Source organism: Orcinus orca, chromosome 1, assembly GCF_937001465.1.
Source record: "Orcinus orca chromosome 1, mOrcOrc1.1, whole genome shotgun sequence".
Taxonomy (NCBI): domain Eukaryota; kingdom Metazoa; phylum Chordata; class Mammalia; order Artiodactyla; family Delphinidae; genus Orcinus; species Orcinus orca.
This window is the reverse complement of record NC_064559.1, coordinates 100,055,811-100,068,316: the sequence shown is the minus strand read 5'-3', so window position 1 is coordinate 100,068,316 and position 12,506 is coordinate 100,055,811. Positions and strand designations below refer to the sequence as shown.

General features: G+C 39.1%; 1 protein-coding gene and 1 pseudogene across 5 annotated transcripts in view; both read right to left on the bottom strand.

The window, feature by feature from the left end:
- The window catches only part of ASH1L (ASH1 like histone lysine methyltransferase), a 214,309-nt gene that overhangs the window by 8,998 nt on the left and 192,805 nt on the right, over positions 1 to 12,506 (bottom strand). For all 5 annotated transcript variants that reach the window (XM_033414639.2, XM_033414638.2, XM_004284597.4 and 2 more), the window contains 9 exons: positions 12,036 to 12,144; positions 11,441 to 11,605; positions 11,184 to 11,278; positions 8,836 to 8,993; positions 5,228 to 5,380; positions 3,185 to 3,239; positions 2,970 to 3,102; positions 1,674 to 1,922; positions 405 to 491 (listed from right to left, as the gene is read on the bottom strand). In XM_033414639.2, coding sequence (XP_033270530.1) covers positions 405 to 491; positions 1,674 to 1,922; positions 2,970 to 3,102; positions 3,185 to 3,239; positions 5,228 to 5,380; positions 8,836 to 8,993; positions 11,184 to 11,278; positions 11,441 to 11,605; positions 12,036 to 12,144 — 1,204 coding nt within the window. The remainder of the gene's footprint in view (positions 1 to 404; positions 492 to 1,673; positions 1,923 to 2,969; positions 3,103 to 3,184; positions 3,240 to 5,227; positions 5,381 to 8,835; positions 8,994 to 11,183; positions 11,279 to 11,440; positions 11,606 to 12,035; positions 12,145 to 12,506) is intronic.
- On the bottom strand, positions 5,387 to 7,663 carry LOC125962046 (tigger transposable element-derived protein 1-like; annotated as a pseudogene).

Below are 12,506 nucleotides of genomic sequence, written 5' to 3'. Positions count from 1 at the left end.
CGACCTACCAGCTCTCCTAAAAAATGGGCCTAAGACTAACCTTTGTTGACTTCGAGTCCAGTGCTCTTTTCACTTAAACACTGCTTAACATAGGTGATATTTAGAGTACACAAGTTCTAAACTTTATAAGTTACTTCTGTCATGGATAGTAGTGTTTATAAAAACCATGGTTTTATATAGTACCATTCCTTCTGTAGATTTCTAAGTATTCTCCCATTGGTCTCAATCAAAAGGGAAAGGGAAGGGCAGAATTATTACCCTCAATGTAAAGTGGAAGAAACTGAGGCCTAGAGAGGCTGAATAACTTATCAAAGGAAATTCAGTGCATTAGGAGCACGGCAGATAAAATACCATGTGCCACATCTCCTACTTTTAGATTAGAGTGTTATCAGAGGGCAACTTACTCTGTCCACAGGCCTCGGGTCACACTGCTCACAAAGGTAGTGCTCCACATCTGAGTTCACTCCCATGCAGTCACAGTGCTGCCACACCTGTAGAAAAAAAAAGCGTGTGTGTATGTAGGGGGTCAGATTTACTGAGAGAAGTCCTGGGGGCTAAGAATAAAAAAATGTGCGGGAGTTCCCTGGCGGTCCAGTGGTTAGGACTCGGCGCTTTCACTGCCGGGGCCTGGGTTCAATCCCCCGTCAGGGAACTAAGATCCTGCAAGCTGTGGCAAAAAAAAAAAAAAAGGCGGTAGGACAGGGTAAAGTAAAACAGGAACTAAGGATGTTAAGGAAGTAAGTGAGAAATTAGAGATAACGGTAAAGTAGAGGGAAAAAAGAATGAGGACTAATCTGAACATAAGTATACAGATTGGTTCATAATACACAGATCTGGGCAAACAAAATAAGGAGATGGATAGGGAACAGGAGGATGAATGAATACAGTACCAAGCTATTACTTACAAAGTAATATGTATCAACAATATGGCCACTGTGAAAGGATTTATAGTTATGTTTTGACTTATCCTTATCTAATTATATCCTCCCAACAATCCTATGTGTTACTCTTAACTCCACTTTCCATAAGGTAATGAGTGCAGATGAATCAAATGGGGATACTAGGGCTCAAATCCAGGCCTTGACTCCTTCATCAGCAGCTCCATATATTGCATTCCATCCGTATTAATGCTATATAGAGTGTAGTACCTCTAATGTTTTTCAGGTAAAGCACTATCCTAAATATTATCATTCTTCTTCTTTTTTTCTGGTACGCAGGCCTCTCACTGTTGTGGCCTCTCCCGTTGCGGAGCACAGGCTCCAGACGTGCAGGCTCAGCGGCCATGGCTCACGGGCCTAGCCGCTCCGAGGCATGTGGGATCTTCCCAGTCTGGGGCACGAACCCGTGTCCCCTGCATCGGCAGGCGGACTCTCAACCACTGCACCCCCAGGGAAGCCCGCATCATTCTTCTTGATCCAGATTACATTAGGACTGTGCAGTGGAAAATGGGCAGAAAGAACAGGAGGTAGAAAAAAGGAGGATAAAATGAAAGGGGGAGATATCAAAAAGGAGAAGGACAATACGGTGAACAGTAAGGGATAACAGAAACCAAGGCAGAGTTAAAGTTTATAAAAAGCCCATCAAGCCACGCCAAAAGAGGCAGGGGCTGCTGCTTTGAATATAGTCACGATGCTCATCAGGACTAGGCTTCTGCTTCACCTCCTGACCCTCACCATGCACTTGTCACACTGGATCATGAGGCCTTCGTCCTTGTAGAGGCCACAGATACAGCGGATAACATCATCATCCTTCTCATGACCGTTCTCCTTCTCAGAGACTGAGGTCTCACTGCTGTCTGCCTCACTTGCTGTCTCTCCCACAATCTCATCAATCTGGGCTGATGCCTCGTGCCGGGCATTGTAATAGGCCTTTCTTAGGCGGCAAACATCTCTTCCAACCGGCGATTTACGTCCATAATACTTCTGAAGAAAGCAGAAGAAAGAAATCATGTTTGTCTTCTCAATGTGGCTTAAAAATATACCTGAACAGGTAGCAGGATTTTCTTTACCCTCCCATTTGGTTAACATATTTTTAATACCAACAAATATAGGTCCCAGACAGTTGAAAACAACTTAAACTGAACTAAAATGAATTAAAATTAGAATCTGCATGGTATTTTTTCCATTTGCTCTGTTGCTCTGTTATTCGACTCCTATCATAGACCTTATTATCCATTAGGATCAAAAACACAGTGGTCATGGAACATGATTAAGTACTGCAAGCATTAACGTGGAGAATCTCTCCATTTACCTTTGTCTTATAGATACTACGGACAAAGCTACAAGTTTAAATACATTTGAAAGCTGGGTTTCAGGAGAAAGCATGTTAAAATTCAAAATTGCTATAATTTTTCTTGCACTTGTCTGTTTTTCTCTCATTTCTTGTCTTCAGTCTCAATTCCTCCTTCATCTAGTAGTCTCTTGTCCTTCAAACACCTCTCTAAGGTATTTCAAAATCACTGAATGATATCTTCTCTTCTATACATCATACCCATCCTCTCCTTTAGATCAGTTCAAGACCACCTTCTCTCTAATGAGCTTCACCTATTCTGCAACCTATTAGTGTAATACCCCTCAATTCCATCCTTAAGATATATTTATTTGCCTATCCATATTTCTGTGTATTTCACATATTGTCTCTAGTAAAGAGACTACAGATATGACTTAAATGTAGTAAAATGTCTGTATTACATAAACATAAAATTTCAGCACTAAATTAGGTTTTTACAGAAATTGTTTTGGGAGTATGATTTAACCTTCAATTCTTGTCATATCACTGCCTTCATTTATTATATTTCCAATATTTAGTAAACTATAACCGTTATCCTAAGGGTACTTGATAAAAATTGTTGTCTTTCTTAATCAGAAATATGAAGGTTGCTAGGAGAAGAGTGTAAGAATCTTAAACTTCTAGAATAGATCTCTTCAGAACAAACTTCTTAATCTGTGTTTGAAGTCAGTGAAAAGTACCTCAGCATTCCGAAACACCTTGAGCATGTCAGCATCAAAAGCCTCCACTGTTTTATAATAACCAATGAGGATCTGCTTCTCTATGGTGGAAAGATCTAGGGGATCAGAGATCTTCTCATAATAATCAGCATTCCTGGAACATAAAGCCAGGGTGTCAATCTGGTACACTTAGGACTTTTCTAAAACTCAAATGATTCCCACATATGTAAACTTACTTTTTCTTTGGGGGTAGGTTCAAAAGTGGTGCTGCCAGTGACTGTCGGGAAGAATCTGCAAGAGAATGCAAGGTTTAGTAGAAGGTCTGACTATAAGAAACAAGGGAGGCAAGTATTAACTCCTAACTCAAAAAGTAGAATCACTAAAATTTAAAGTTAGGAAAAAAAAATCTAAGCTTTCTTTTGAGGCCAGTGAAAAATGCAAGGACTTTTCAGAAATGTGGGCAAAGGCAGAGATCAGAAGATGCTTTCAGGATTACCTGGAATATGAAAGATACAGTGTATATACTTGAAATATAAAATAAAACAGTATTAGCTGGGTAATGAAAACTTTCGAAGAAGAATGAGAGATGGGAACTTACTGAAGTAGCTAGGGTGCTTAGGGCAAATTCCTACTCAACAAAATTTATTACATCAAAGATCATCTCATCCAAAAAATGTTTTCTAGTTCTCATTAATTGCCCATAGTTAATATTACTCTGTTGGTTTGGATTCAATTAAATTCAAGATAATGAATAATTCAGTACTCTAAATATTTTCTGGAATCCATCTTCTTGTAACAGTTGCTCTGTATTATGAAAATAGAATTCATGGTGTGGGGCTGCTTCTCATTTGCTATCTTACTTTATAACAACTCACTACACAGAGAGAAAAAAGCCTATTGTTTCATGCCCAGAATGCAGTGACATATAGATACATCTACTGCGGTTTCACAGTAGATCCGATGGGGCTGGTTGAGAATACAGAGTGTAATCTTTAGGGAATGTAAAGGGAGTAGGTGCCACAAAACTTTACATATTAGGACAGGCTGGTCTCCCCTTTCTTCTTTCCATGCTTAGGTTAACAAAATGGCAAAAAACCACTAAAACATGATGATAAATAGTAGAGAAAGAAAACCAAATTCCTCAGAATTTAGGGAAAGGAAGGAAGCAAAAGCTGATGGCTGATTATAACAACAACAAAAAAGACTCACAGATATGGAGAACAAATTAGTGGTTACCAGTAGGGAGAGGGAACTGGGGAGGGGCAAGATAGGGGTGGCAGATTAAGAGGTATAAACTATTATGTATAAAATAAGCAACAAGGATATACTACTGTACAACACAAGGATATAGTCAATATTCTGTAATAACTATAAAAATTGTGATGACAAAAATTTATAACTTAAAAATTGCGATGACAAAAATTTATAACTTAAAAATTGTGTATCACTATACTGTATACCTGACATATAATATTGCAAATTAACTATACCTCAATTATAAAAAAAATAAAATAGACAAAAAAGCTGATGGCAAAAGCTGCAATTCTTTGTTAAAATCTCTCATTTTAAATATCTACAAATTTCCTGGTCACAAAAACTCACGTACATTACCAAACTACCTATCTAAAATTAAAAATTCTCTCCTTCTCCACCCTCACCCCCAATACAAATCCAAGAGATGTGTCTTAGAAGAGGAAAGGAGTGGGGTAAATATGTTTGCATGAAAATGCTTTGAAAGTAATTTTTTTGCAACTTCATATCCTTTTCCTTAATGTAGAAGTTAGGGCCTGTGAACCTTCCAAAACATATGCAAAATTATGTACATAATATTTTTCTGGGGTAAGAGTCCACAACTTTATTCTCAAAGATATCTGTCAATCAAAAAAGGTTAAGAACCACTGATGTCATACATTCATAATACTTTTTCCTTAAATTGCTAATTCATTGCCTCATTCAGGAAAATTATATCCAAGACAAAGACCTACTTCTTTCTATCCTACACCTAAAAAATGTGATTTCTAAATATAGTACTTAACTATGATAAAATTCCAATAAATACAAAAGATTAACCTAAAGATCCAGGGATTTAGAGACAACAATCCCTGAAGACTGTAATCAGTCCTATAATTCTATACTCTGACAAAGGAAGAACTAAGTAAACCACCTAAATTCCTAGCCCTAAACTGTCATGTGTTCTTGGTCTTGGGTATCTCAGGTGAGGTAAGTGATATAATTTTTTAAAAAGCTAAGAAGAAGGAATTTGGGGTAAATATGGTCACCTTTATAAGAGATTATGCCATCACAGATCTCTTTGAAGATCTGGGCTAGGCGGGCTGCCCGAGCTACTTCAATGTTTTCCTCTGCTGCTGCCAACCGCCTTGTTCGAACAGATCGAGCAGTCTGCAGGGCGGAGAACTGGGTCATGAAGACGTCTGGAAGGATAAAGTGAAAATTAGTTTCAGGAAAAGAGCTCTTTCTCTTCTGTGATGGATTCCTGTGATTTTTGCAATTTTCCTTGAAGTGACTAAGTAGATTAGTGGTTATGGAGTTGTTTCTCTCCTCCTTAAAGAAAAATCAGAAAACACTGCAGTTTACCAGAGAAGACAAATCCTGCAATTTAAAGGGACTTACTAATGGCCAAATGCTATAGAGTAGTTGCAAGTCTGGGTTTCAAAATGAGTCTGTCTGTTTTTGAATTCTGGTCTCACTGCTTACTAGCTGTCTGATTTGGGGAAAGTTACTTAAACTTTGTGTCTCAGCTTCTCAACGGTAAAATGGGAAGAGTGGTAGTACAGGCATACCTCGGAGATATTGAAGGTTTGGTTCCAGAACACTGCAATACTGCGAATATTGCAAGAAAGGGAGTCACACGGAGCTCTTGGTTTCCCAGCACATGTGAAAGATATATTTATACTATACTGTAGTCTATTAAGTGTGCAATAGCATATGTCTAAAAAAACAATGTACATACCTTAATTAAAAAATACTTTATTGCCAAAAAGTGCTAACCGTCATCTGAGTCTTCAGCGAGTTGTAATCTTTTTGCTGATAGAGGGCCTTGCCTTGACGTTGATGGCTGCTGACTGATCAGGGTGGTGGTTGCTGAAGGCTGGGGTGGCTGAGGCAGTTTCTCAAGACAAGGCAGCAGTGCAGTTTGCTGCACCTTTGACTCTTCCTTTCATGAATGATTTCTCTGCAGCATGCAGTACTCTTTTTCTCTCATGCAATGCTCTTTGATAGCATTTTACCCACAGAACTTCTTTCAAAATTGGAGTCAATCCTTTCAAACTCTGTCACTGCCTTAGCAACTAAGTTTATGTAATATTCTAAATCTTTTGTTGCCATTTCAACAAAATCTTCACAGTGTCTTCACCAGGAGTAGATTCCATCTCAAGAAGCCACTTTCTTTGCTCATCCATACGAAGCAACTCCTCATCCGTGAAAATTTTACCACGAGAGTGCAGGAGTTCAGTCTCACCTTCAGGCTCCCATTTCTAGTTCTCTTGCTATTTCCACCACATCTGCAGTTACTTCCTACACTGAAGTCTTGAACCCCTCAAAGTCACCCATGAGGGCTGGAAACGACTTCCAAACTCCTGTTAATGTTGATATTTTGACCTCCTCCCGTGAACCACAAATGTTCTTAATGGCATCTAGAATCTTTTCCAGAAGGTTTTCAATTTCCTTTGCCCAGATCCATCAGAGGAATCATTATCTGTGGCAGCTGTAGCCTTATGAAATGTATTTCTTAAATAATAAGACTTGAATGTGGAAATTACTCCTTGATCCATGGGCTGCAGAGTGGATGTTATGCTAGCAGGCATGAAAACAACATTAATCTCGTTGTACATCTCCATCAGAGCTCTTGGATGACCAGGTGCATTGTCAATGAACAGTAATGTTTCGAAAGGAATCTTTTTTCCTGAGCAGTAGGTCTCAACAGTGGGCTTTGTCAACAGATGTGCTGTCGTCCAGGCTTTGTTGTTCCATTTGAAAGAGCAGAGGCAGAGTAGATTTATCATAATTCGAAAGGACCCTAGGATTTTTGGAATGGTAAATGAGCACTGGCTTCAACTTAAAGTCACTGGCTGCATTAGCCTCTAACAAGAGAGAGTCAGCCTGTCCTTTGAACCTTTGAGCCAGGCACTGACTTCTCTCTACATATGAAGTCCTAGATAGCATCTACATTGAAAATCTGTTGTTTAGTGTAGCCACCTTCATTAATGATCTTAGCTAGATCTTCTGGATAACTTGCTGTAGCTTGTACATCAGCACTCGCTGCTTCGCCTTGTACTTCGATGTTAAACCTCATGAAGCAACCTCTGCTAGCTTCAAATTTTTCTTCTGCAACTTCTTCACATCTCTCAGCCTTCATAGAACTGAAGAGAGTTAGGGCCTTGCTCTGGATTAGACTTTGGCTTATGGGAATGTTGTGGCTGGTTTGACCTTCTATCCAGACCACTCAGACTTTCTCCATGTCAGCAATAGGGCTGTTTTACTTTCTTATCATTTGTGTGTTCACTGGAGTAGCACTCTTAATTTCCTTGAAGAACTTTTCCTTTTCATTCACAGCTTGGCTAACTGTTTGGTGCAAGAGGTCTAGCTTTCGGCCTGTCTTGGCTTAAGGTGTTGCCTTCCTCACTAAGCTTAATCATTTCTAGCTTTTGATTTAAAGTGAGAGATGTGCGACTCTTCCTTTCACTTCAACTCTTAGAGGCCACTGTAGGGTTATTAGTTGGCCTAATTTCAATATTGCTGTGTCTCAGGGGATAGGGAGGCCTGAGGAAAGGGAGAGAGATGGGGCGTTGGGTGGGGGGGTGGGAGACGGGGGGGGCAGGAAATGGCTGGCTGGTAGAGCAGTCAGAGCACACACAACATTTATTAAGTTCACCGCCTTATATGGGCATGGTTTGAGGCTCCCCAAAATAATTACAAGAGTAACATCAACGATCACTGATCACAGATCACCATAATATAATAATAAAGAAAAAGTTTGAAATATTGTGAGAATTACCAAAATGTGACACAGAGACAAGAAGTGAGAGGATGCCCTTGGAAAAATGGCGTGGCAGATTGCTCCAAGCAGGGATGCCACAAAACTTTCAATTTGTAGAAAACATAGTATCTGCAAAGTGCAATAAAGTGAACGCAATAAAATGAGGTATACCTGTACTTCCCTCAAGAGGTAATCTGTGTAGATCAAATGCAATAATGCTTTAATGTGTTTTAGCTCAGTGCCTGACCTATAAAAATTACTCAGGAAATAATTATTGCTATTATCAGAATATTTGAACCAATTGGAATATAAGATCAGAGAATTTATGCCAATCAAATCACTGAGAAGATATAAGATTCTGGGCAAATTTCTAAATGGATCTAGTCCTCACTCAGCATGCTGCCTCATATACCATGCAGAGTGCTTCTACTTTTTTTTTGCTGCACCCCTCGGCTTGCAGGATCTTAGTTCCCTGATTGGGGATCAAACTGGGGCCCTGGCAGTGAAAGTGCCGAGTCCTAACCACTGGACCGCCAGGGAATTCCCCTCATGTTCTTCTTTTATCCATTCCTACTTTCCCTCAAAAAGTAGAAGCCGGGAATTCCCTGGTGGAACACAGAGGACCCACTACCTATCTCATGTCTAGTAACTTTCAGGGTGTAGGTGATGTTTGGGAGGCTGGTGGAAGGGGGCTTCTTCCTGTTCCTTAGAGTCAAGGAAGTTGAAGAGCTGGGATGGATAGGTTATTGCTGACTGATACTTGTATGTTTGGATCTTAACTTTTTTGGTCCAGACTAAACAGAATCTTTGAATAGACCGTTTGAAAATAAGTAAAATAATCACTTTTGAGGCAACCTTATGGAATTAACAAGAATGCTTCTCAGTCCTTACCAGACTTAATGTTCCCGTCATCTCGGCAGATGCCATTCCAACGGGTATATAATGATGCTGAATGAATATTATCACTGGTGTGCTTTACTTCCTCCTGTTTCTGCCGAATCTTCTCCCAGTTTCGGACCAAGAACACATGATGCTTTAATACGAAGTTTCTGTAAGGAAGGAGCTCCTTTATTTATCAATTCAATAAACATTTATTAATGTTTACTCTATGTAAGCCACTGTTATGATGACATAAATGAACACTTATCAGTGAAATCAGCTATTATAAAGAGAATTACATATGGAGAAACATTATTCAGTTTTGAATCTTGATTTATTTCACATAACACAAAACATTTCTCTGTAATATTTACAAATATCTGACAAATACCACCTAAAAGCTGCAATAATTTTGGCAACTAAAGCGGGGTGACTTGAAGGCAGAGCTTTATGGAGTATTTTTACAAATTCTAATGGAAGTTGCCAAGATGAAGTATAGGCTTAGGATCAGCTATAACAAGGAGAACTGGAGTGGCAGATAAAGGCATAGATATTTAAGATGGATATGCAATGGGCAAACCATGTTAGGTACAGTGCCACCACATAGATCTCTAAAGTTAAATGAGTTATATGTAACTTGATTAACCCTACACAATTTTGATGATTCCATAATTTGATTTTCACCCTAGCACACATATAAACAGATGTGACCTTGAATAAGTCTCAAAACTATGTGCCTCAGTAAATGGAGATTAGACTAATTTTATAGTTCCTGTCTTTGGCTGCACATTGAGATCACTTGGGGAGCTTTATAAACTACTGATACCTGGGTTCCACCTCTGAAAATTCTGATGCGAGTGTTTTGGAGTGTGGCCTGGGCATCAGGAGTTTTTTGTTTGTTTGTTTTATTGCGGTACGCGGGCCTCTCACTGTTGTGGCCTCTCCCATTGTGGAGCACAGGCTCCAGATGCGCAGGCTCAGCGGCCATGGCTCACGGGCCCAGCCGCTCCGCGGCATGTGGGATCTTCCCGGACCGGGGCACGAACCCATGTCCCCTGCATCGGCAGGCAGATTCTCAACCACTGAGCCACCAGGGAAGCCCCATCAGGAGTTTTAAAAAGCTCCCTAAGCCACTATGGAGCCGAAGTAGAGAATCACTGGACTTCTCTGTTTTACTGAAGTTTAAAATTTCTATGATTCAAAGTGAAATAGAATGAAAGGGGCTAAAATTTAGGAAAGTTGTAAATAAGGATGAACTTTCTAAGATATTGGAGTGTATAGTTAGGGAAGATGTAGGAAATGTCCCAACACAATTTGAAAAATAGGACATACATATTTACTTCTCTTCTGACATGGACAAATATTATCTCAATGTAGGGAAAAGCAAAGATGACCATTAAAGATCCTTTTTATTGCTCTGTTAATTTATCAACAAAAAAGGGATTCTTAACCTTTTCTGTGGCATTCATTCCTTTGGCAGTTTGGTGAAGCCCATATAACCCTCCTCTGAACAATGTTAATTAAAAGTGTTTAAAATTTTAAGTAACTTCAGGGACTTCCCTGGTGGTGCAGTGGTTACGAATCCGCCTGCCAATGCAGGGGACACGGGGTTGAGCCCTGGTCTGGGAAGATCCCACATGCTGTGGAGCAACTAAGCCTGTGTGCCACAACTACTGAGCCTGTGCTCTAGAGCCCGGGAGCCACAACTACTGAGCCTGTGTGCCACAACTACTGAAGCCCGTGCGCCTAGAGCCCATGCACTGCAACAAAGAGTAGCCCCCACTCGCTGCAACCAGAGAAAGCCTGCATGCAGCAACAAAGACCCAACACAACCAAAAATAAATAAATAAATATATAAATAAATACACGAATGTTAAGTAACTTTTAGTATACAGGATTAAAAGGAAAAGTTTTCAGAATATTAAACAAAAACCCTGAAATTGTGATATAGAGATGAATCTTAATTTTTAACACATGAAAAGATCTAGTGCTGGGTTTAACAACCATAGTAATTTTAAGATGGAAGTGAATGTAAATGATATTTTGAGATATCTGTAATACCTATAACATGATATGAAAATGTAAATATTGGTGACAAACTCATGGAAACTGCAAATACTATACACACACACACATATACACATCTTTTTCTTTTGCTTAGTCACATTTGAAGGAAATGCTAAATTTCAGTTAGAAATTAGGGAAAAAATACTTTTTCCCCCCACCCAAGTTCACCCCTGAATCCTTGTTTAAAGCCTTCCTGCACAAAATGTCTCAACTATACAGATGTTTAATAATTTTTAAATTGTCAAGCAAGTCACATAACTTAAAGAGTTTAGGTAAGCAAATCTCCTTTTTACCTCTCCCGATTGGACATTGGCTTCATTTGTAATTGGGGGGTCAATCTTGTTGGAGTGTTGATGTTTTCACTGGGTTCCTCAGAGAGGTGGCCTCTCTAAAAAACAGATGGACCAGATTGCAGGAAAAACAAGATAAATCATAAATCACCTCAAAGAATATTAAAACAACTCTAAAGATGGCACCCTTTGGTATTTCCCTTATTTCAATAATTGCCTCTAAGCAGCTATTTGGGGAAAACCATGAGATTATTATTCACCCTTTTCTTCAGCTTGTGCTTAGACTTCCTCTTCTCTTTTGACCGTCCAGACTTTTTATGTGTGGTCACTGGCTGGCTACTTTTGTTGCTGGTGAGTCCATTCATGCGTTGACTCTTGCCTCCAATGATTCCTCGACATTTCTCAAAGCCGCACTTACACAGTTGCTTTGAAGGGAAAGAGAATAATGCTTTTAGCCTGCAGTCTCATTTAAAAGTTCAAATAGAATGCCTGAGCATCTGGACACCCAACAATAAGTTTGAGTCAAGAAATTTTCATATAGAGGAACATAACTGGTTGAGAATAAAATAAATGGGTTTCTACTGTAGTAGAAAGGAAAGATTAAATTTTGGGAAAACTTCACCAGAAAAAATTAAGAACTGACTGGAGACAAAAGATGATTGAGCAGTCTCTTCCACACAGTTCTGAAAGAATAACTGTGACCTATGTATCCTAGATAAGTGGAGTAAAGAGTGAAAAACTGTCTTCTCCAATGTATTTCTCAGTGGCTACAAATCAGTAACATTCACTGAAGGCCCATGTTATACAGAGTACTGTGACAAAGGTCATACACTCCTTTGAATTTATCATTCTTACCTGTTTTTCAACATTGAAAGAATGAAAGTTGTAATCATAAGTGAGTTCAGTACCAGCTGGCATATCTTTAAGAGCATATAGTCCAATCCGGTATACTCCATTAACAGACCTGTAGAGAAAGGAATGAGTTAAAGGCAGAGATTCATGATTACCATGCCCAAACCCCAGAAAAGTTGGTATACTGATTTCAAATTTGTCTTTGTTTCTGTGTCCAATTACTCAAGTCTCCTGGCCAATCACTCCATCTTTAATCTCTCTTTTCTTCTATCTAGCCTATACAATACTGACAGACTAACAGTCCTAAATCAGTTTTCTGGAAAACATGTTTTATGTTGTCAAAGGTCTTAACTTTTCCTGCTTGGTATTCAAAGTCCTTCTAACACATGGCTTTAGTCTACTTACTAAACAAATTAAAATTATTTTCTATGGGCTACCTATAAAAATCTTCTAGTTCCTACTAATCTCCATCTT